Below are 25,104 nucleotides of genomic sequence, written 5' to 3'. Positions count from 1 at the left end.
GCAAACAATTGCAAGACAGCAGAAGCTGCAAGGGTTCTTGAGGCCTAGGCATGGAAGTCACACAGTGTGGCTCCACCAATTCTGTCAGGCAAAACAGTCACAAAATCAGCCTAGATGCAATGGGAGGAAAAAGACACTGCCTCTTGTTGTGAAAGGACATGCGAAGAATTTGTGGCTTTCCCCCATTACCCCCAATATTCCTTGAATGGGAAAGGGCAGAATGAGTTTAGGATGTGTAGCATCTTTGGCCTTTTCCTTGCCCTAAGTAGCATTTCCTCCAAAGTTAATTATACAAGTTACTTTAATCACCTTTATTATCTGGCCCTGAACTCTCTTTCACCTAGAATGAAGACAAAGTAAAAATTAAAATGGAAAACAGAAAAGCTTTACCAAGAATTAATTAACTGAATTTTGAAAACTGAATTATAAAACAGTTTTTAGAAAGAAAATTTAGTGTTTAATATTTTCATGAACTTGAACTTAATTAACAGTGGTGTGGAGAATTCCTCAGGGTCCTGATTTTAGTAATACACTAGGATTGCGTGTTATTAACACATCATTTATTAGTATTTGATTAAATACCTTGGTGTTAATATTTTTTAAGCATTTCACTATTCAACCATATAAAATCTTTTTTTTTTTTCAAGATTTTGTTTTAGAGGGACGCCTGAGTGGCTCAGTGGGTTAAAGCCTCTGCCTTCAGCTCAGGTCATGATCCCAGGGTCCTGGGATGGAGCACCGCATCGGGCACTCTGCTCAGCAGGGAGCCTGCTTCCTCCTCTCTCTCTGCCTGCTTGTGATCTCTGTCAAATAAATAAAATCTTAAAAAAAAAAAAAAAAAAAGATTTTGTTTTAGAGAGAGGAGAATGCAAGTGGGGGAGGGGCTCGAGCTCATGACTCTGAGATCAAGAGTCACATACTCTTCTGACGGAGCCAGTCAAGTGCTCCAGCAACCATATAAAATCTTGACCACAGTATTACTTTCCTAGGTTATTTATTTATTTATCCTAGGTAAATTATTTTATTCATATTCTGTACAAGTTAACATCTACAACCACCTACCTTCACCTACCTTTTAGAATAATCTGAGATCCTGAATTAGATTCTGAATTAATGGTGTTTTTACCTCTTTATTCATTATCAGAACTCAGCAGATACAAATGTGATTTCCTGAGTTATATCAGTTTTGTGGTTTGCTATTTAATTCTGCTTTCCATTCTGAAAGAGTGCTTAGCCTTTGTTCATTAATCATAGGAAACAGTTGTGCAACATGCCTTGACATTAACTTGAACATCTAAAATTAGTCCTGCTACAATCAGTGGTTGGGAACAAGGTTTCAGTAGTTGGTGGCATGTGTTAAGTAGACATTGCAAGGTTGGAAGGAACTCCCTAGAAATAAGTAAGTCACTTACATTGTGTGTCTATATGCATGTACCTGAATATATATGTAATTGAAATTCCATTTGTATTAAGCAGATGAACAAATTACATCTGTTACTATAAATGCATCATAAGCAACTTTGCTTATGCACTATGCTGTTTAATTATTTCAGAAGAAAAATATATTTGAAAACTTGGTATGCTAGAATGGATTTTTCTGCATGTTTGTTTTGTGATTTTCATTTTTTAAAGGACTAATTATACTATATTTCAAATAAATGGCTTTTTTTTTCCTTTTCAGAATTTATAGAAACTCATTCACAAAAATGACATCCTGGTTGTATGAATGTCTTTGTGAAGCTGAACTTGCACAGTATTATCCTCATTTTACTGCCCTTGGCCTTCAAAAAATAGATGAATTAGCCAAGGTTACAATGAAGGACTACTCCAAATTGGGAGTCCATGACATGAATGACCGTAAACGTCTTTTCCAACTTATCAAAATCATTAAAATTATGCAGGAAGAAGATAAAGCAGTCAGTAGCCCCGAACATCCTCTTCAGACAGACAGCTTGTGTAGTAAGCCTCGGGAATCCAGATCTGGCCCTCGCAGACAACTGCATTTTGATTCTCCTGCTGACAACAAAGACAGAACTACCAGCAACAGTGGGTTTGAAAGGCACAGTTTATCAGATTTTTCTGCAAATGAACAGAAGTCTAGTTACCTAAAAGTGCTGGAGCACATGCTGCCGGATGATTCCCACTACCATACAAAAACAAGAATTCTGAGTGCTGCAGCTGCTGGTTCCTATGTGCAAACAGAAACTAACACTTCACTCTTTTCATCAAATCACTTTTCTCCACTCCTGGGGGATTATGATAGTCCCATTATTCAAAGAGTCTCTCATGTTTCAGGGTATAACTATGGAATCCCTCATTCTTGTATCAGGTAATTATTTTTATCTTTTTTTGGGGGGGTGTGGGGAGAGGGTAGCATCAGTCAAGGGCAAGCCTCTCCATGACTGAGAGCAGCTACTCCTTATTTACAGAAAATTAGAGAGAACAGTTTCTGCAACAAATAGAAGTACCTTGATGGGGGAAGGTTCGTAAGGAATTGGGACTATACAGATGGGAGAAAGATGATATTGTTCATGTATGTCAAACAGCTGCTACTTACCAGGATCTGCTATTATTCCGTTAGCAGAACTATTTCTATTATTTATTATAGTGTAACATGATACATCTAATGCATCCTTGAAGGTAAAATAGTTAACTAGCCTTCTGCATGGAAAAAATTGTGTGTGTGTGTGGGTGTGTGTGTGTGTATTCCACAGGATTTTTTTAAGGCTATCAAATTCACTTCAGCCAACCAGGAGACATAAAGCTTAGTTAAAAACAAAGAGCACGTAGCTGAATTGAGTAGGTCTTTCACGCAATTAGCTTACCTGCACACATTGAAATACGGTCCTGATTTTGAGTGCTTTCTTCAATTCCAGCCCTGCAAGAACATATGATTTTGGTGATTGCAAAAGAGTAAGACACTTTTGATATAGTTTAGACTTGGAGAGTCAGGGTGATAGTAAGTTATTTTCACCTAGTGCTTTAAGTTGAATGTTGAAATCAGGTCCCTAAGAGCTGAAATATTGAATAATCCCTAATACCAGTGCTGGAATAATAGAAAACATATTCTTTTAAAAATAGCATATATTTGTTGTTTGGTTATTTTAAAAGTTATACATGGTGAGTTATGGAGAAACAAAATACATTCTTTTTTTTTTTAAAGATTTTATTTATTTGATAGAGGAGACACAGCAAGAGAGGGAATACAAGCAGGGGGAGTGGGAGAGGGAGAAGCAGTCTTCCTAATGAGCAAGGAGCCCGACACAGGGCTCGATCCCAGGACCCCAGGACCACGACCCAAGCTGAAGGCAGATGCTTAACTACTGAGCCACCCAGGCGCCCTGAAACAAAATACATCTTTTTAAAAGATTTTATTTACTTATTTGACAGACAGAGATCACAAGTAGGCAGAGAGGCAGGCAGAGAGAGAGGAAGGGAAGCAGATTCCCTGCTGAGAAGAGAGTCAGATGCAGGGCTCTATCCCAGTACCTAAGGATCATGACCTGAGTCGAAGGCAGAGGTTTTAACCCACTGAGCCACCCAGGCGCCCAAACAAAATACATTCTTAAGCCACAGTTTTTTTTAAGGCTATTATTCATATCTTAAAACAAGGTGTATATTTATATCTGGCCTTATATTGGCTAAGGTTTCAGAGGATCTCAAAACCAACCAGTTCTTTTATCCCCCACCCCCAAAAAGACCCAGTTTTACAGGCAAAAGTACTTTTAGTAATTTGAAATACTTAGTGCATTTTATAGTATTTCTGAAAACTTTATTTCGTTTGCAGAGCACAAAGCATATAGGTACTCCTTCTTTTAATTGTTAGAGAACTAGATTGTTCCTTGACTATCAAAGCCAGGATTGTTGCTGTCCTATTGGTTAGCTCTGCTAAAAGAACAAATATTTTCTTGAATATTAGTCTTTTAATGAACAACACAAAAATCTAAATTGGAATTATTTATAAATATACCACTTTTTACTATTTATTTGGACAGAGTGAATATTTTAGTTTAAATATTGCTACCTCATTTATTTGGCACATATTAAGTACTACCTCTTCTAGGTCTGATTCTGGATGTAAAGATAATTAGGATATGTGGAGGCTCTTAGACTCTTAGGGGGAGTGAGTGGGAAGACAAACAGCCATATGGTGAGATAAGTGCTCTTATAAGAGGTTTATAGATGACAAACCCAGAGTGAAAGCTGTTTCACTGAGCTTTCTCATTATGTCATTATTTTATCACTCTTCCCACTCTCTATTATAATAAGGAAATAGAGATTTAAAAAGGACATTTTCCCCAATAACCCTCATATTATCTTCTCACCTAAATGTTTCTAAGTAGCTGTTAGGATTTCAGAACCCTGAGAAACTCCCTCACCAACTTAAGTCTTGCTGTTAGGATGTCATCTTATCCAAAGCGCTTTCTCTTTGGATGCCTCAAATCAAGTAAGGTCAAAGTAAATTACTGGTCTCAGATTTTTTTTAGAGATTTAATTTAATTAATTTATTTATTTGACAGAGAATGAGAGAACAAAAGCAGGGGGAGTGGCAGAAGGAGAGGGAGAAGCAGGCTCCCTGCTGAGCAGGGAGCCCGTGTGTGTCATGTGTCCTGTGTCCTGGGGCTTGATCCCAGGATCCTGAGATCATGACCTGAGCCTATGGCACATCCACAACCGACTGAACCACCCAGGCACCCCTGGTCTCAGAATTTTAATAAACGCCTAATACATTTAGAGATCTTAAATAGGCCTAACTCCTGTCTTACCTCTTCATGTCAGAAAGATACAGCTTATTTCTTCTAAGGAATACTGGGCATTAATACCGTAGCCTTCCAGGGGTGGCTCAGTCGGTTAAGCATCTGACTTGGGCTCAGGTCATGATCTCAGGATCCTAGAATCGAGCCCCATGTCAGGCTCCCCACTCAGCAGGGAGTCTGCTTGTCCCTCTGCCTACCCCCACTCGTTCTTTCTCCCCCTCTCTCATAAATAAATGAATAAAATCTTAAAAACAACCAACCAAAAAAACCCAGAGCCTTTTAGCAGAAGAACATTCATTCTTTTTTTGCCCCTTGACTGGAAAACTACAGTCCTTTTGATCACGTGACCCATCCTCAAGTCCCTAGTCACTTTTGAAAAAACTTTTTTCTGTCATCTTTGATTAGCTTTATATGATTAGGTTATTAATACTCCCTAATAACTAGAGATTTAGACACAGGCCCTTGTTAAAAGAATGCATTAAATTTTTTTGTTACTTTATTTTATTTTTTATTTTTTTAAAGATTTTATTTATTTATTTGACAGACAGATCACAAGTAGGCAGAGAGGCAGGCAGAGAGAGGAGGGAGAGAGAGGAGGGAGCAGGCTCCCAGCTGAGCAGAGAGCCCGATGCAGGGCTCAACCCCAGGACCCTGGGATCATGACCTGAGCCCAAGGGATAGGCTTTAACCCACTGAGCCACCCAGGCACCCCAATTTTTTCTTATTTTAAAAAAATCGATGGACGCCTGTGTGGCTCAGTTGGTTAAGTGGCTGCCTTCGGCTCAGGTCATGATCCCAGCGTCCTGGGATCGAGTCCCACATCGGGCTCCTTGCTCGGCGGGGAGCCTGCTTCTCCCTCTGCCTCTGTCTGCCTGTGCTCGCTCTCTCGCTCACTCTCTCTCTTGGGTTTGCTATCTCGGGACGCCTGGGTGGCTCAGTTGGTTAAGCGGCTGCCTTCGGCTCAGGTCATGATCCCAGCGTCCTGGGATCAAGTCCCACATCGGGCTCCTTGCTCGGCGGGGAGCCTGCTTCTCCCTCTGCCTCTGCCTGCCACTCTGTCTGCCTGTGCTCGCTCGCTCTCTCTCTCTAACAAATAAATAAATTAAAAAAAAATCGAACAGATGCAGAAGAAGGGAGAATAAAACAATGAATCCCCTATATGCCCCTCATCCACTTTTAATGATTGTCAGGATTTTGCCACACTTAATCTCAAAATGGTACATTTCTTTTTTTTTTTTTTTAATTTATTTATTTGACAGACAGAGATCACAAGTAGGCAGAGAGGCAGGCAGAGAGAGAGGAGGAAGCTGGCTCCCTGCTGAGCAGAGAGCCCGATGCGGGTCTCGATCCCAGGACCCTGGGATCATGACCTGAGCCGAAGGCAGAGGCTTTAACCCACTGAGCCACCCAGGCGCCCCTCAAAATGGTACATTTCTAAAAGTCTACTGTATGTTGGTTAAAAAACAAAACAAAACATGGTGGGGCACTGGTGGCTCAGTCAGTTAAGTGTCCACCTTTTGATCAGGGTTGTAAGATTAAGTCCTGTGTTGGGCTCGGCACTGGGCATGGAGCCTGCTTAAGATTTCTCTCTCCTTCTCCCCCTGCCCCTCTTAAAAAAAAGAACATGCTTTAAAAGCCTAAAGTAGTCCTTTATGGTCTGTATTAGTACTATTTGTTCCATATTTAGAAGTATATTAGAATTGCGTTTGCTCCTTTTTACTAATTTAAATCCTGGCAAAAAGTAATTTTCCAGCCAGTTGGAGGGCTCAAAATTAAAATTGATATGAAACAATTATATAGTGAAATATCCTGTGTAAAATCTATTACAAAGGCTTTTTAGGGTCTATTAATCAAATTCTAAAGTTTAAAGGAAGGGAATAATTTGTCTTGCCTAAGACATTCTTTGTATATGGATCAAAGGCATCGATCCTGGTAAACTATTTTCAAGATCCTATGTTACTCAGGTTAAGTGGAATTTCTATATAGGTAAATGGTCAGTTAGAGATATGCATATATACCCTCTTTAGGCTCAGTAAATAAACCTGATGAATTTTGTATCCCTACCTCAAGGAATATTTCATTAAATATTCTAGCTGTTAAGGTTGATAAGTTCAGGGTGCCTGGGTGGCTCAGTGGGTTAAGCCTCTGCCTTTGGCTCTGGTCATGATCTCAGGGTCCTGGGATCAAGTGCCACATCGGGCTTTCTGCTGAGCAGGGAGCCTGCTTCCCCCTCTCTCTCTGCCTGCCTCTCTGCCTACTTGTGATCTCTCTCTCTCTCTGTGTCAAATAAAGAAATAAAATCTTAAAAAAGAAAAAAAAAAGATTGATAAGTTCACTGAAGTCAGAGCCAGAGAAGAAATTCATCTGAGTAGAAGGGTGATAGTGGTGGGCAGCACCAGTCATAAAGTTGTCCTGGGAAGAAGAAATACAGGATTGTGTTCTAACAAACGTATCAGGTGGACAAAAAGGAAGTAAGAAAGCAAGACAAAGGGAGGGGCAGAATATACTTAGGAGGAACAAAGGAAAAGTACATTGAAACCTACTACATAATTCAAGGTATTTAGTAAACCCAGGTAGGATAAAAAAAGAAATTAGAGTGAATGGTCAAGAAAACAGTAAATGGGGGCGCCTGGGTGGCTCAATCATTTTAAACGTTTGCCTTCAGCTCGCGTCAAGATCCCAGGGTCCTGGTTTGAGACCTGCATCGGGCTCCCGGCTCAGTGGGGTGTCTGTTTCTCCCTCTCCTTCCTGCTCATGCTCTCTCTCTCTCTCTAATAAATAAATAAATAGAATCTTTTTTTTAAAAAGAAAGTAGTAAATGTGTAAGAATAATTGGATTGAGAGGAGGGGTGGTTGCGACACACTGTGTCTGATTTTGAGGATTAACCAGCCTGATTTGAGGGGACATATAGAAAAATATCCACCATTAGAAGTTTTTGCAAGACCACATCTGGAAGCCAAACACAAAAGCCTTAGAGCTAGAGCAACTCTTAGAGTTTGGGTTTTTTTTCCTTTGTTGTTGGCAGGACAGAGAATGGATGGATTGGGGGTAGAGACGGAAGTAATCAGGAGGATTTAGTTAATAAGAATTCTCTATGTAGCTAATATGTATAAAGTTACATATTAAAGTGTTGATACTGAGAAAGTTTTATACATAATATTGTAACATGTATATATGTTAAGTGTAATGTATATATAAAATAACAAAATGTGGTGATACTTTGACCTCTTAAGTAGCCTTATCCTATTATTAAAAATTAAAGCCCGCTTATAAATATGTATCAGGCAGAACACCTCAGAGAAAGAGAATCCTTGGACTGAGATGGAGAAAATCAGAGTTTGTGTTCGAAAACGCCCTCTGGGCATGAGGGAAGTACGTCGTGGAGAAATTAATATTATTACCGTAGAAGACAAAGAAACTCTACTTGTTCATGAGAAGAAAGAAGCAGTTGACCTTACACAATATATTCTGCAGGTATAATGCTTTCCTTTGTGTTTGGAACTAATATTATCAAGTGTGTCAACTTTTTGCTTTTATTTGAATGGCAGCAGACAAATTCTAAAATCCAGTTTCTGCTTTGGGCATTGGCATTCATTCCTGATATAAATCATTAATACTCTGGGCCTTCATTTTAAAAAAATACAGTGCAGTGGGGGAAACAATAATGTAATTTCTGCACTCTAGGACAATAGAATTGCATCATACATTTGCTTAATACATTTTACATGGATGAAATTATACCTCTTGGCAAAAGTGGGGACTGAAAGGATAAAAAGAATGTAGTAAATTGGCGGTAGGTAGGGCTAGCCACTGAGTGTATGCCCCTGAGTGATTATGAGGTGATCCCATAGTCAGTCTCAATTCTTGCCTGTCTCTCACAGTGTAAACTTTTTCTTCTGAGTGTAAGTCTGGAGTTAATGATGGAGGATATGTTTTTTAAGCAACAAAGTTCCAGATTGCCACTCAACTGCTTATTTTGATTCTCAACTTTCTTTGGGCTTAGATATAACTTGATGGAAATTTAGCTCTTGAACGGGCTACTTTGTATAGGGTAGATTATAGTGCGTAAGTGTAATTCAGGGATATGATTTCACTTTTACATCTAACATATAAGGATTTAAATAAAATACTGGTAACTTAGACACATAAGAAAAAGATCCAAAATCTCCGAGGAGAAAGAGTTTGGTATTGAAAGCAACTTATTTCAAGCAAAAAGATATCCTTGCAATAACTCTTCAGTATCCTATGGAAGCAGCAGGCCCATAGATGGAAGTTACCATAATTTAGGTACTCTTATAATTATGAAGCAATTGTAAATAATCTAAAACAGAGGATAACCCACCAGATATTAAGATTTGGGAGTTCAGGTCTTTCTTTTCTTTTCTTTTCTTTTTTTTTTAATAAATGCTCTTTTTTTTTTTTTTTTTTTTGATAGACAGAGATCACAAGTAGGCAGAGAGAGAGGAGAGAGGAGAAAGCAGGCTCTCCACGGAGCAGAGAGCCCGATGTGGGGCTCGATCCCAGGACCCTGGGTTCATGACCTGAGCCGAAGGCAGAGGCTTAACCCACTGAGCTACCCAGGCGCCCCAGTTCAGGTCTTTCTTAATCTGAATCTGCCTCCCTAAACATATTCTATTCGTACATACTATTCTCTCTCTGTTCTCTTGCCTCAAAACCCAGTAACTGGTAGAGAGAAAAAAAGTGGTGAGTAATGTGTTGTGCTAGCATTTCACCTTAGTTAGCTGAGATTTTAATCTCCTGGAATAAATATGTTAACATTGAAGTCAAATTGTTAGGACTTTTCCCCCCTCTTTTACACATGCATTGTTCAACTTTTTCTTGGTTATCAAAATTGGGTTTCACAGCAACATTCAAAGTAATCCACTGAGTCTTTCTGTGAGCACTAAATTACTGGGTCACTGTATAAACAACCCAATCACTTTAACAGCCTTATTGACTGCTGATCAATACACAGTCTATTAAGTCTAGGTGGGAGGTATTTATTTTGAAGATGGTCTAAATGCCAATTAGTTATGATGTTATCTAGTTCCACGTCTACTTATAACCATAGTAATAGCCCTGTCCAGTAACCATCTATCCAAGAAGTCCTTAATGATGCTTCTGTCACAGTAATTCCCTCAAGGAAGCATTGTCTTATCTTTTGTATTTTTCCATTATCCCAAAACATAATAACCTTACTTCTTTGTCATTCCCATTGGTCGATACATATTGAACACCCTTAGTTTTCATAGCACTTTCTCTGCAGTTTGAACTTTGGACCTTTGCTCTCATAGGTCAGAGTCCTTACCTATCAATGCCATAATACAAGTGCTGAGAGGACTTTTACCCCCTTTTCTTAAGTAGAAAGAAAAAGGAGGTTCATAGCAAACTTAGAAAATAAATATTGGTCCTAGATTCTTTGGGCTTTAATTTTTAAACTTATTCAAGAATTAAAAACACTAGGTTTAGGGGCGCCTGGGTGGCTCAGTGGGTTAAAGCCTCTGCCTTCAGCTCAGGTCGTGATCCCAGGGTCCTGGGATTGATCCCCACATCGGGCTCTCTGCTCAGCAGGGACCCTGCTTCCCTCTCTGTCTCTCTCTGCCTGCCTCTCTGCCTACTCGTGATCTCTCTCTGTCAAATAAATAAATAAAAATCTAAAAAAAAAAAAACACAAAAAAACCACACTAGGTTTATATATCCATTTAATTGAATATCCTATTCTTTCAGATCTTCTTTTGTTACTTAGTGTGTATATGATCATTTACATGCAGTGTGCTTTCCTACTTACCATTAAATTTTGTATCAATATGTGAAAAGACAAGGAAACAAATTTGTGTATATTTCATTCCAGCTTTTTTCATTGTTGTTGTTAAAGATTTTATTTATTTATTTGACAGAGAGACACAGTGAGAGAGGGAACACAAGCAGGGGGAGTGGGAGAGGAAGAAGCAGGCTTCCCGCTGAGCAGTCACCCCAATTCAGGGCTCGGTCCCAGGACCCCGGAATCATGATCTGAGCTGAAGGCAGCCGCTTAATGACTGAGCCACCCAGGGGCTCCCATTCCAGCTTCTTAAATAAAGAAATATATATAGAGGGGCTAATAATACATTATATGTAAATAAAAAATTAAAAAAAATATATATATATAGAAAAAAGATAGTACTGAAATATATCAAAAAGTCAATAGTGGCTATCTCTGGGTAGTAAGATTTATAAATAATTTTATTTTCTTCTCTGTTGTTTTCCATGTTTTTAAATTTTTCTGTAATCAGCATGTTACTTTTATATAAAAAGTAAAAACTGGTGCTCGCTTCGGCAGCACATATACTAAAAAAAAAAAAAAAGTAAAAACTGGGGCACCTGGGTGGCTCAGTGGGTTAAAGCCTCTGCCTTTGGCTCAGGTCGTGATCCCAGTGTTCTGGGATCGAGCCCCGCATCGGGCTCTCTGCTCGGCTGGGAGCCTGCTTCCTCTTCTCTCTCTCTCTCTCTGCCTGCCTCTCTGCCTATTTGTGATCTCTGTCTGTCAAATAAATAAATAAAATCTTAAAAAAAAAAAAGTTAAAACTTTTGAGTAAGATGGATTCACCTATTTCAAAATCAAAACATACAAAATGGTATGCAGAGGGGCCCCTGGGTGGCTCAGTAGGTTAAGCATCTGCCTTTGGCTCAGGTCATGATCCCAGAGCCCCATATCCCAGAGCCCCATATCGGGCTCCCTGCTCAGCCTCAGCAGGGAGCCTGCTTCTCCCTCTCCCTCTGTCTGCCATTCCCCCTGCTTGTACTCTCTCTCTCTGTCAAATAAATAAATAAAATCTTAAAAAAAATTTTTTTTTAAGTGTATGCAGTGAAGTATCCTGCTAAATGAATTTCCTCCTTGAAGGCAACCACTATTACCTGTTCTAAGTCTATCTTTCCAGGGCTATTCTATAAATACAGATTACTTTTATAATCTGAAAAAACTTATTTAAAAAATAAATTGTGAAACTCTGATCATTACAAGGCTAAAGTGTATTAATGCAACCTAATTGATAAAGTACAATCAAATGAAATATAATGAAATATATGTGATGCAAAGGACTTTATGGAATGTATATATATATATATGTATAATATTTAGATAGATATCTTGTGCTAGCATTTACTATATGTAATATATGTTAATTATAATAATCTTGCATGTTCACATATCTTTTATTAAGGATATTTACAGAAGTATTGGGAAAATCAGTACATAAATCTATTGGAAGGAAAGACACTAATGCCTTTAATCAGTAAGCATTTTCTAAGGTTTTTACTCAAGAGGTAAAGTTATTCATAAGTACTCATAGAAAAAGAGAAAGAATAGCCATATACTCAATGAAGTAAAAGAAAAATTTAAAAAATTCCCACATTTACTTGTGTTCATTTTTTTCTTATTTTCCTGAGAAATGCCAAAAAATATATTTAAAAATATATTTTACTTTTAATTTTCAAGTTTATTCAAAAGTACAATGAACCCCTATGTACCTACCACCCAGATTCAACAGTTAAAAACATTTTATTCTTAAAATCCTATCACATATTTCATACCCCTAAAAGCTCACAGTCTGTTTATTGTGCTGCACATATTATTTTCTAGCTTTTGGTGATATTTTCTAACTGATAAATTGAACTTTGTGGCCCCAGTTTCTGCTAATGTGACCTAACAAATTTCTAATGTAATGGTGCACAAAACAGAATCAAACCTGGGTAGAATGACCCATGCAATAAATTGGCCCAAATTCACTTTGCTGGATTTTCTCTTAACTGGGTATTTAGAGCAGGCCCAAAAGGTAGCAGAAAAGATCTCATGTCTCGTTCATTGTGTATGGACTGCATTATTATGCTACAGTCAGGCTTGAAATTAGGATTTTTACTCAGAGATAGTTGGCTGCCAGTAGCCTCTAAGTTATGCAAATGATTATGTCTGCTGAATTAATGCTTTCCAGACCCAGTTTAATAGGGTCTTCTATCTTTTTCCAGGTTATCATGATTTTTCATTTGGGGGTCACCTTGGACTACTTTCTCTCCCCATTGAGTCATATTCAGGCAGTTGCCAAATTTTTCATGCCTCCATCTCCTCTGTATTTTCATTGTCATCATGGAATTTAGACCCTTCTTAACTCACCACTGGATTACCAGTGTCCCTTTTCTTAGTCCATTCACATTGTGAAGCCAGATCAATCTTCCAGTAAAATGGCTCAGATCATCCCTTTCCTTTGCAAAGTTTTTTATTGTCTTCCCACTATTTGCTAAATTAAATATGAACATTCCGTCCTTAAGGCTAGTGTCCCAATACTCATGCAACATAGTCCCAAATCATTATTCTAGCCTTCTGTTTCACCTTTCTACCTACCAAGATCCTATGTTTCAACCACACTCAATCTTCTCTGTTCCCTAAATGTTCCTTGTGCTTCCCTGATTTGACTGTTGCTCACGTTTTCCTTGTGGCTGGAGTATCTTCCCTGCCTCCATCTCTAACTTTTAAATTCCTTGTTTTCCCCCAAGGCCCTTTCTATGTGCAGTCTTTTTCATAATGTCTTTTCCAATCAGAAGGAATATGTTTTTCCCTTGAATTCCACATGTACTTTATTGCTCAAATTTTTTCTAGCTTAGAATCATTTGTATACTTGTCTGGATTCACATCTTTAGGTGGTGGAGTGGGGTAGTAGTATCTTTGGGTCCTTTGAAGTGCCTCCTGCAGTTATACACATTACCAACAGAGCAATAAATGTTCATGGAATTAAAAGCTCAGCTATGGGGGCGCATGGGTGGCTCAGTTGGTTTAGCAAGCATTTGTGTTTGGCTCAGGTCATGATCTCCAGGTTCCTGGGACTGAGCCCCGTGTTGGGCACCCAGCTCAGTGGGGAGTCTGCTTCTTCCTCTACCCTCTACCCCCTCCACCTCATGCTCTCTCTGTCAAATAAATAAAATCTCTTAAAAAGGAAAGAAAAGTTCAGCTATGTAACCTATGAAATGGAAGTCTTCCTCTGGAATTCCCCCAAATTTCAAATATGCTGGCCCTAGCTGGGCTATGAGGATAATCCCTACAGAATTCATTTCTCCTGGACCTAAGGAGGATTGGCTCACTCTTGTGCTTATCAGTTTACAAAACAAAAATTGTGTGCTTTAGTTTTTATATTGTAAGAACATGTCTATAGAGATCCTCAAGTAGAAGGCGGCCCTGTCATTTGACAGTTATTGCTTATTTATCTCTTAAGTTTGTCCTAGTCAGTTACTTAATTAGTTAAAAAACATACCTTTATTATGCATTAACTAGAATAGTGGTGAAGAAAATGTCTCTTTCTATAAAAATCACATTTCTTTTTCAGCATGTTTTTTATTTTGATGAAGTCTTTGGTGAAGCATGCACCAATCGGGATGTATACATGAAGACTACTCACCCACTCATTCAGCATATTTTCAATGGGTATGATAGTCATTATTTGCTTCTCTTGCTTCATACTGTTTTCCATAACAAATTTCTCTATAAGAATCATTTATGTTTTTCAGTTTTTGAATTAGACATGAATTTGTGTTTTAATCTGATGAATTTAGACTCTTCTAAGGAGTGCATTATCTCTATAGGATTTACTGAACATTCAGAAATTTTCAGCAAAAATATAAGTTGTCAACAATATAATTTCATCAAAGCCCTCAGAATAAAAAGGTATAAGTGGTTTAGTTTGAAAAACTTTTGATAATAGGAATCATGTGTTCTGTCTATAGTTCAGTTGCTTTTTTCATTGGCGTGGGATAGGTAAGTGACTATCATCTGTTTTTTTATACATGTATTTTTTAAATTTTGAAATAATTATTCACACTTAATAAACATAAAATGGAACCAAAAAGTTACTAGGGACTTCTGTTGTTTATTCAAAATATAGGCAGATATAGATAGAAAATGCCAAACAGCCTACTAGTATCACTGATTCCAGAGTAGTTTGACTTTTTAAAAATAATTTTTATAACTTTAAAAATATTGAGGTATAACTCACATAAAATTAGATGCACAGATCTAAAGAAGTATTCAGTTTTGATAGTTGTATATATCCAAGTAATCAATACCTCGAACAAGATAATAGACCATTCCCATCATCCCAGAGAGTTCTCTCGCTTCCCCTTTTAGTAAGCCTCCACTTCCACCCTCAGGTCTTATAGAATCACTGACCTGCTTTCCATCACTATAGATTAGTTTTGCCTGTTCTAGAACGTTACAGAAATAGAATCATTCCTATATAGGTTCTTTTATGCTTGGTTTATCATCATGTTTTTTGATATTAGTATGTGTTGCATGTATCCGTAGTTTTTATTGTTGAGTAATACTTCCTTCTATGAATATACCACAATTTATCTAATTTCCTGTTGATGGACATTTGAGTTACTTCCAGTTTGGGACTATTGTGAATAAAGCTGTATGAACATTCTTGTACAAGTCTTTTTCTTGGACATGTTTTCATTTATCTTGAGTCAATCCTGGAAAGGGAATCTCTGGGTCATAGGATAGGTGTGTGTTTATAAGAAAGTGTAAAAACAGTTTTCCATACACCCATTTTCTATTCCCAACAGCAATTTATGTGAATTGTATTTCTTTCTCTCTCTCTTTTTTTTTTTTTTTTTTGAGATTTATTTATTTATTTGAGAGAGAGAGCATGGACAAGAGTGTGGCAGGCAGGGGCAGCCTGTAAGTTGCGTTTCTACATCCTCACCATATTTGGTGTTGTCAGTCTTCTTTATTTTAGTCAGTCTAGTGAGAATGTAACTTGATCGCATTGTGGTTTGAATTTGAATTTCCCAAATGCCTAGTGATATTGAGAATCTTTTCATATGCTCATTGACTATTCAGATAACCATTTGACTAATTTTTTTGTTTCCTTTTTATTGTTGTTTTGTAGACATCACTAAAATTCTCTTTTATTCTGAGCAGGCTGAAAAATGAAATACCTTTCAGGTTCAATTTCTTTTGTGCCAGATCTAGGGAGTACTTTTTAAGAGAGCAAGTTTCTAAAGTTAGAATTTGAATGTTAAAACAGTACCAATTAAAAAATAAAAGATGGGGGCGCCTGGGTGGTTCAGTGGGTTAAAGCCTCTGCCTTCAGCTCAGGTTATGATCCCCAGGGTCCTGGGATCGAGCTCCACATTGAGTTCTCTGCTCAGCAGGGAGCCTGCTTCCCTCTCTCTCTCTCTCTGCCTGCCACTCTGCCTACTTGTGATCTCTGTCAGATAAATAAATAAAATCTTAAAAAATAAAATAAAATAAAAGGTGCAGGGGCATCTGGGTGGTTCAGTCACTCGAGCTTCGGACTCTTGATTTTGCCTCAGGTCATGCTCTCAGGGTGGTGAGATTGAGCTCCCCATGGGAGTCTGCTTGAGATTCTCTTTCTCTCCCTTCCCCTCTGCTTTCCGCCTCCCCCTCCCCACCCTGCTTATGCACACATGCCCGTGTGCTTGCTTTCTCTCTCTAAAATAAATAGATAAATCTTAAAAAAAAGAGGTACAAGTTAAATGCATCCATTCTACAAAGGGTAATAAGAGATTGTTCATACCCATATTTGTTGTTTTTCAAAAAGCTCATCACTAAAATGTTCAGAAGATGGGGGACCTGGGTTGGCTCAGTTGGTTAAACTTCTGACTCTTGATTTCTGCTAGGGTTATGATATCTCAGTTGTGAGATCAAGTCCCGTGTTGGGTTCTGCACTGAGTGTGGAGCCTTTTTGGGATTCTCATTTTCCCTCTCCCCCTACCCCACTCGCATTTTCTTTTGTCTTTCTCTCTCTGTCAAAAAAAAAAAGTTCAGAAGATAAGGTTGATATTATTCTTTAGTCTCATTCTGCTACATCTTTAGTGTGTTCACATTTTCCTCCTTTAATCCTTTTCCTCACTGTGCCTCTGCCCGTGTGTTCAAGTGCCTACACAGCCAGGAGCCTAGATTCAAAAGACAAGTAACTGGTCTCTGCTTAAGCAGCTTAGATCTAGTTAGCTACCATCTCTTTCTTCTTACACTTCGATGGTTCCTTTGCTGTTATCCTCTTACTTATTCCTTGATTTCTTTCTGGCTTCAGGCTCCTTTCTTCATTTTCATCTCTCTGCCCACCTCCAGTATCCCCCCACCTCTGTGTCTGTACATAGACTTTTCTTCTTGGTACAAGTAGCCTTTTTTTTTTTTTTAAAGATTTTATTTCTTTATTTGGCAGACAGAGATCAGAAGTAGGCAGAGAGGCAGGGAGAGGGAAAAGCAGGCTCCCCGCTGAGCGGAGAGCCCGATGTGGGGCTCAATCCCAGGACCCTGAGATCATGACCTGAGCTGAAGGCAGAGACCTTAATCCACTGAGCCACCCAGGCACCCCGCAAGTAGCTACTTTTATCATTAACCCATGTGATTCCTGTTCAAGAGTCTGCAATAGCTGCTTATGGTCACTTTCTACTCTGTACTTAATAGTTGGGGCTCTGGTACTCAGATAATCTTGGCCTGTAGCTCCTCTGAAAACACGTGATTGGCAGGTTAGTCTCCCAGCTCTTCTCTCCACCATTCTGCAGTTCCTCGATTCCATTCTGCAGTTCTTCACATTCATTCCCACGCACATACCCACCCACACAGAGGAATAGTGATTCTTACTTAGAATCATACGATGTCAGGCCTAGAAGTGATCTTGAAAATCAAGTAACCCATTAATTTATTAATGAGAGTGAAAACTGAGGTCCTTTAAAAAACCCTTTTGTAAGTCCTTCCTCAAATATTTTGCTTACACTGATTTTTACCTCTGTCTAAACTTAATTTTTTTTAAAGATTATTATTTATTTATTTGACAGAGAGAGATCACAAGTAGGCAGAGAGGCAGGCAGAGAGAGAGGGGGAAGCAGCCTTCCCGCTGAGCAGACAGCCCGATGCAGGGCTCGATCCCAGGACCCTGAGACCATGACCCAAGCCGAAGGCAGAGGCTCAACCCACTGAGCCACCCAGGCGCCCCATAAACTTGCTTAATTTTTATGAGTAGTCAGTACCACCCTGTTCATCATATGGTCTTCCATTACTTATTGTATTTATTTTAATTCTCTTCTACTTCTTTCATCAAAATTACCTTTTAGGACTAAGGCAAAAATCATCTCCAGAATTCTGTAGGGCATGGGGTCCTTATCTTATGGTATAACGAGTTCCATTAAAAAAATTCCTATTAAAAAACTCATGTACTGCTTTGAGAATATTTTTTCTTCTTCCTTTGTTTTTGTAATGTAAACCTCTCCTCTCCTTAAAGGATTGTATGCTTATAGCTGAATTTTATCAGCTATAAACAGGATTCTGTTTCAGAGTTTTGTCATGAAAAATCTATGTGTATATTAGCATTTTTCTTAGTGTATATGTTATACAAATGACTTTTTCCCCTAGAGGCAATGCCACTTGCTTTGCATATGGACAGACAGGTGCTGGGAAGACCTATACCATGATAGGAACTCATCAGAACCCAGGACTTTATGCTCTGGCTGCTAAAGACATCTTCAGGCAACTAGAAGTGTCCCAGCAGAGAAGGCCCCTCTTCGTGTGGATCAGCTTCTATGAAATCTACTGTGGACAACTTTATGACCTCTTAAATAGAAGGAAAAGGTACTGATTATGAGTGGGAAGCTATATATTTGTGGATCATTGTTTTAGGCCAGAGTCCCACAGAATCACTGACTCATGGGATTTGATTCGAGGCCTTGTTATATTAGTGCCTTTTTTGAAATTAGTCTCCTGAATCCGATAAATATTTTTTAAACTGCCAGTTCACCTAGAAAGAAAAATGTAAATTAGCCTTCCATTAGTATTTTTTTAAAGTGATCAATATCCTAATGTTTATCACAAGACTATCCCTTTTATTTTGGTCTATGAAAAAGGTCATGATTTCAGGAAGTCAGGATATCAACATGTATTTAAATTCCTTCCTGTTCTTTTGACCTATTATTACACTGGAAGAACTATAAATAATGTTTCCTGCTTTCTTATTTTTATTTTCTTTCAATAATCTTAGGGTAAGCTTAATGATAGTTTTCTGAAATCAGTAAAAAGAAAGTCTCTCTTTTTCACATTAGACTTTTAGCTCTTGTAAGTCTTAAGCTGTTGCCCTTGCAACATAACACAGTAATTTAGAAATGGATTCATCAACTGACTTTAAATCTCTATTGTATTTTTCTGGCGTAAAGTTTGTTTAGGTTGAAACAGATGGCTTTAATTGAGGAAGAAGCAGTGAAGTTGTGAAGGTAGCAACTGACTGGGAGAAGGAGCGATGGAATAGGGGAGGTGGAAGGATAAAAGGGTATCATAATAGAATTAACCAGACCTGTGACATGTTGGGAGCAGCCACACCAAGTGGAGAGAGTTAAGGCTAAGCACAGTGGAAGGCTGGGGAAGCCAAATCAATTACAGAAACTAGCCTCCAGCAAAGGTATCCTGGCTCCTACAGAGCTGTCCAAAAGGATATGCGAATTCCACGTACTTCAGGCAAGCATTGGAATGGGGGGTGGGGATAGACAGGCAGCAGAGTTCAGTAGGGAGAGCATGTTAGGGCAGGCCCCCATGGTAGAGGGGCACTAGGATATTGAGTTGGGAAACTGGAGAAGCCAGCAACTAGGCCTGGGCAGACCATCTGTGCACTATCTCAAAGAAAAGGGTATGCCATAGTTCAGAGAATGTACAGGTGTTCAGGGTTCAGTCCTGACATGGCAACTGCCAAATAAGGGAGGGTTCCACTCTGGGTTTGCTTTGGAGAAGAGTTGCTTTTCTTTTCTACCCTCTCTGTTGGTTTTTTTTTTTTTTTTTTTTAAAGATCTTATTTATTTAATTGACAGAGATCACAAGTAGGCAGAGAGGCAGGCAGAGAGAGAGAGAGTAAGCAGGCTCCCCGCTGAGCAGAGAGCCCAATGCGGGGCTCGATCCCAGGACCTTGAGATCATGACCCGAGCCGAAGGCAGAGGCTTTAACCCACTGAGCCACCCAGGTGCCCCTCTCTGTTGGTTTTGAAGCCTCAGGTTAGCTCAATCACAGCGGCTCTTCCAGGCCCCAGCACTCTTACTTAGGAGCCCTTTCCAGTCAAAAATGTAGCTGGGCACTGGAATGCTAGAGCATCTGGCTCTGGGGCTCCCAAACAGACCAGTTTCAACCACCAGCCACTGATGACATCCAAAGGCAGAAAACTGAGTGGTGGTGAAACAAGAAAGGAATTTATTTCAGTGAGGCCAACACCAAGAAGACAGCCGACTACTAACATTTCAGAGACTGCCTCCAACATGCCAAAAATACTACTCCTAGGGTCGTTGTCGTTGTTGTTTTTGGTTTTCTTAAAGATTTTATTTATTTGAGAGAGAAAGAGAGAGCACAAATGAAGGGAGGGGCAGAGGGAGAGGGAGAAGCAGATTCTCCACTGAGCTGGGAGCCTGATGCAGTGCCTGGCTCCATCCCAGGACCCTGAGATTATGAACTGAGCCAAAGGCAGCTGCTTAATCCAACTGACTGAGCGCCCCCAGTCCGCCCCCCCCCACCTTTTTTTAACTTCTAGGTTTATATAAGGAAAATACAGGACAAAAGTTGGTGGGTACGAGCAGGTGCGTTGTGAAGGTCAAGTTGATCATTATCTTGGGGTCAATCATGGGTGGGGTCTTGCTGGCTCAGGGCAGTCCTTATTGGTTGAGGGGATAGTGGGGGTAGTTTGGGTTCCCTTATAGGGATGCTGTGCCTGTAGGGTCTTTCAGTGAAGAGATAAGCTGGAAAGAACTTAATCAATTAGGAAGTTTGAGGTCAAAATGGAGGTAATTGAAATCCTCTTTGTTTAAAGAACGGTTGGCAGGAGAATAAAAGCTGTTGTGCTGTGTGTGTGTCTATCCGTCTGTGCATTAGTTTGGGTGAAGGGACAGTCAGGATATCTAGTCAGCTATTTCTGAGTGCAGTTCTTTAATGAATTACGCAGATATACTGCCCTGTATATTTGCATTCTTTAATTGTAGCCAAGGGGATGGGATGGGCTAACTCCTGGCTTTGAAGTTTCTTTTTAGGGCTCACTAGGGAAGACCCACACTTACTCTGTAAGTGTCTTCAGCTGTGGGTTTTTCTTTTTGTTTTTATATCTCTGGTTAATTGGCTAATATCTCTTTTGCCTGTCTTCCTGGGACTTCTGAAATCTCCTGTTTCACTGATGGCACCTTTTCTTTTTATTTAGAGTTGTTATGCTTTATCCTCTTTATCTTTTATTTTTTAATAAATTATATTTCCTAAAAGTAATAGCAAGATTTGACAAAGATGAACAGAAACATATATGCTCAGTGCACCTCTTTTTTTCAAATTAAAATTTTTTTTTTTTTTTTTGACAGAGAGAGAGAGTACAAGCAGGGGGAGTGGCAGGGAGAGGGAGAAGCAGGCTTCCACTGAGTAGAGAGCCCAACATGGGGCTTGATCCAGGACTCTGGGATCATGACCTTAGCCAAAGGCAGATGCTTAACCAGCTGAGTCACCCAGGTACTCCCTCAGACCATCTCTTAAGCTAGAAACCAAAGCTTATGATCTTCAAATTAACTTTTTTTTTAAAAGATCTAATTGGTTTTACTAAACAATTCATGAATCAGGCATCATTCCATCTAGCAAGTACAGGGGATGTCCAAGGAATTATACAAAATGGAAAGGAGGGTGGACCAATAAAGTAGCAAAAGAAAAGAAAAGATGGTTCCAGGCAAGATCACCTTCCTTTGTGGGGAAAAGAAGGGGGTCTTATTATGTGAATTATCTCATTTCCCTTTAGGGGGGATAGAGAGGGCCCATGTGACAGATTACATCACTGGTGCTTATCAGAAAATTTCCGACTGATGGGTTTAAGACACATTTCTGGGGGAGGTTGAAACTGCAATTATGTAAGGTATGAAGTCCCAAATTAACTCATAAAAGTAGAGGTTAAATTGTTTTTATACCCCTGCATAAAAAGTGATAGAAATATATTTCTTACTTATAAGATTTAAAAATTTAACAGTACATTTTGGGCTGTCCATTAGGAACTTTTCTGGGGTGAGCTCATGGTGTAGGGCCTAAAAAGTATGTTCAGGAATGACATGAGGGTTCTGAAAGCTAGAGCCTTCTTTTATTCCAAAAGCCTGACTGTTCCAATAGTTGTTTTCTGTTAGGTCACAGGGATCAGTGAAGCTGTTTTCCTCCAGTCCTTCTGTAAAAATTTGGAAGCTTGGGGTGAAACCTAAACTAAGGAAAAAAAGGTACCTGAGTAGCTCAGTTAGTTAGTCCGACTCTTGCTTTCTGCTCAGGTCATGATCTCAGGGTCGTGGGAATGACCCCCACGTCAGGCCCCCCACTCAGTGGGGAGTTTGCTTGTCCCTCTCTCTCTTCTCTTCCCCCACATCCCTCTCTCTCTCAAATAAATGAATAAATCTTTAAACATTTTTTTTAAATTTTTTTATTTTTCATTTTTAAAAAAATGAAAAATCATTTTCTTTTTTGGCTATAAAGTGGAATTCCATTCTTAACCTCAATCACTATCTTATTAAGGGAGAAAAATAATCTTAGAGTCTTTAATAGATTTAATATGTGCCCCTAGATATATCTAATTTAGTGATGATGATAGACTATAACCTTACATATAGGCCTGAGAAATTCAATTACAGCACCAGATCTCCCTTTCTCCCTTGGAAGATGTATCAAGACTCCTTAAGTTGGAAATAAAGTAGAATCCCACATAATACTGGCTTAAGCTGTTTAGGGAAGTCTTTTGCTCAAATAACTAGAATGCCTAGAGGAGAATCAGACCATAGGACTTGTTTATTCTAGGAACTCAGGGATGTTATAGGAACCCAATTTCTTTGCTCAGCTCTGCCTTCTATGATATTAGCTTCCAAAACTGGCTCTCTGGTGGATATAGAATGGCTGGCACTGCTTCCAGGATTACATATACTTTCACTTCCAGAAAGAAGGAGCAGCAGCATCTCACTCCCAGGCACCTAACAACCAGAAACTAGGACTTTCTTTTGATTGGACCAACAGAGATTCCATATCCAGTCCTGAGCCAATCACTGAAGCCATGAATATACACTCCACTGATTGGTATAGGTCTGAATCATATGTTCATTCTTTTCATTGTAGCCAAAGATCCTGACTTGTTTACAGCAGTTAAGGACCATCTCTGAAGCCCAGGGCTGGGGTCAAGGAGGTGTGGGAGTGAGCGGGAGGATACATACCAATCTCACTCAAATAACAGAACTGCTCCCTAATAGGAGAATAGTGGAATGTTTTCTGGGGAGGCAAGAACAAAGTTCATCATAGCAGGTCTGCCATACCAACCATGTTCTTGTATCTGCAGGCTCTTTGCAAGAGAAGATAACAAGCACGTGATACAGATAGTGGGACTGCAAGAGCTTCAGGTGGATAGTGTGGAGCTCCTCTTAGAGGTAACTCTTCTTTCCTTACTACCTACCCCAGACACACACACAGTAGCCTAAGTACAGGGAAAGAATTCATTTTGCAAATATAATAGACTCAGATTTAGCCAAACAGCCATGACAAGCATGCCACTTCAACATTTGTAAAATGTGAGTCCTCTGAGAGGGTAGCTCCCTTCTCTACAGGGCTGTGGTCTCAGTGCTATGGAGCATGGGGAGAACCTAATGCATGACCAGGGTACTTTTGTGCTAGTTTCACAGACTGCTAATGTATAGATTTCTATGGTAGTAGGAAAAGAGGCTGCAGACAAATAGCTTTACTTTAAGTAAAAATTGTAACAGGTAAGGGGGGTTCCTGACCGGCTCAGTCAGTAGAGAATGTGGCTCTTGATCTCAGGGTTGTGAGTTTAAGCCAATTTTAGGTGCAGAGATTACTTTAAAAAAAATTTTTTTTTAATAGGTAGTACTTTCACCTGGGTTCAAAAATTCAAGAGATACAGGGGTGCCTGGGTAGCTCATTCCATTGAGCATCTGACTCAACCACTCAGGTCATGATCTCAGAAGCACGAGATCAAGCCCTGGGCTGGGCTCCATGCTCTGCATGGAATCTGCCTGTTCCTCCCCCTGCTGGTTCTCGTTCTCTAAAATAAATAAATAAAAATCTTTGGGAAAAAAAATTCAAGAGTTACAATGAAAATATTCCTTCCATTCTCTTTTCAAACTGAAGCGACTAATTTTAAGGTTTTTTTTTTTTAATATCCTTCCAAAGGTTTTTTTTCAAAGGTATTTTTAAATCTTCCTTTAAAAGTTATCCTTTGGGGCGCCTGGGTGTCTCAGTCGGTTAAGCATCTGCCTTCAGCTCAGGTCATGATGCTGGAGTCCTAGAATCGGTCCGGCATCAGGCTTCTTGCTCAGCATGGAGTCTGCTTCTCACTCTCCCACTCCTTCTGCGCTCTCTCTCTCAAATGAATAAATAAAAATCTTAAATAAATAAATGTTATCTTTTAACACCTGTTCATTATTAGATATAAACCTTACAAAAATACTAAGAAGATAGAAAAATAAAGGCCACCTCCAACTTACTATATACAATTCCCTATTCCCCACTGAGATATCTACTGTTAACAGTTTAAAATATCAAAACAAAACAAAACACCACACAGTTTAAAACATTTAAATTTTCTTCTGTACTGGGAATTAATTTATGTACAAATGTATTTTTGGTGACTCTTCCTTTAATGCAGTGGTCCTCAACCCTAGCTTTACATTGTGTCATTAGGGAGCTTTTTTCCCTTCAGGTAAAAAAATGGTTTAACCATTTTTATTGTGAAAAATAGCACTCTACAGTAAAATGCTTAAAGCCTAAATGTGTTTAGTATAAAGAAACAAACCTTTTTTTCTTTTTTAAGATTTTACTCATTTATTTGAGAGAGAGACAGAGATAGTGAGCCAGGAGAAGAGGGAGAAGCAGAGGAGTCTGAGGCAGAGCTCGATCCCAGGACCCTGGGATCATGACCTAAGCCAAAGACAGACGCTTAACTGACTGAGCCACCCAGGCACCCCAAGAAACAAGCACCTTTATAATCAATGACCCAGATTAAGAAATAGAACATTTTAGGGGTGCCTGGGTGGCTCGTCGGTTAAGCATCTGCCTTCAGCTTGGGTCATGATCCTGGGGTCCTGGGATGGAGTCCTGCATCGGGCTCCCTACCCAGCGGGGAGTCTGCTTCTCCCTCTCCTTCTGCCCCTTTGCCTGTTCGTTCTCTCTCTCTCTCTCAAATAAATAAATCTTAAAAAAAAAAAAAAGAAATAGAACATTTTAGCACCCCACAAACCCCTATACAAATTTCCAGTCACAGTCCCCTATAATCCTGACATTTATGCTGATCACTTTTTTTTTTTTTTTTAAGATTTATTCATTTAGGT

At 39.2% G+C, this 25,104-nt stretch overlaps 1 protein-coding gene across 1 annotated transcript in view; it reads left to right on the top strand.

The window, feature by feature from the left end:
• Positions 1-1,703: 1,703 nt before the first annotated feature.
• The window catches only part of KIF24 (kinesin family member 24), a 61,942-nt gene continuing 38,541 nt past the window's right edge, over positions 1,704-25,104 (top strand). Inside the window, exons 1-5 of the mRNA XM_080820096.1 lie at positions 1,704-2,329; positions 8,043-8,232; positions 14,109-14,206; positions 18,161-18,376; positions 23,100-23,187. Of these exons, the coding sequence (XP_080676222.1) occupies positions 1,707-2,329; positions 8,043-8,232; positions 14,109-14,206; positions 18,161-18,376; positions 23,100-23,187 (1,215 nt within the window). The 5' untranslated portion in view covers positions 1,704-1,706. The remainder of the gene's footprint in view (positions 2,330-8,042; positions 8,233-14,108; positions 14,207-18,160; positions 18,377-23,099; positions 23,188-25,104) is intronic.

The sequence above is a fragment of the Martes martes genome (assembly GCF_963455335.1).
Source record: "Martes martes genome assembly, chromosome: 12".
Classification (NCBI taxonomy): Eukaryota; Metazoa; Chordata; class Mammalia; order Carnivora; family Mustelidae; genus Martes; species Martes martes.
This window is presented reverse-complemented; position numbering and strand designations above follow the sequence as displayed.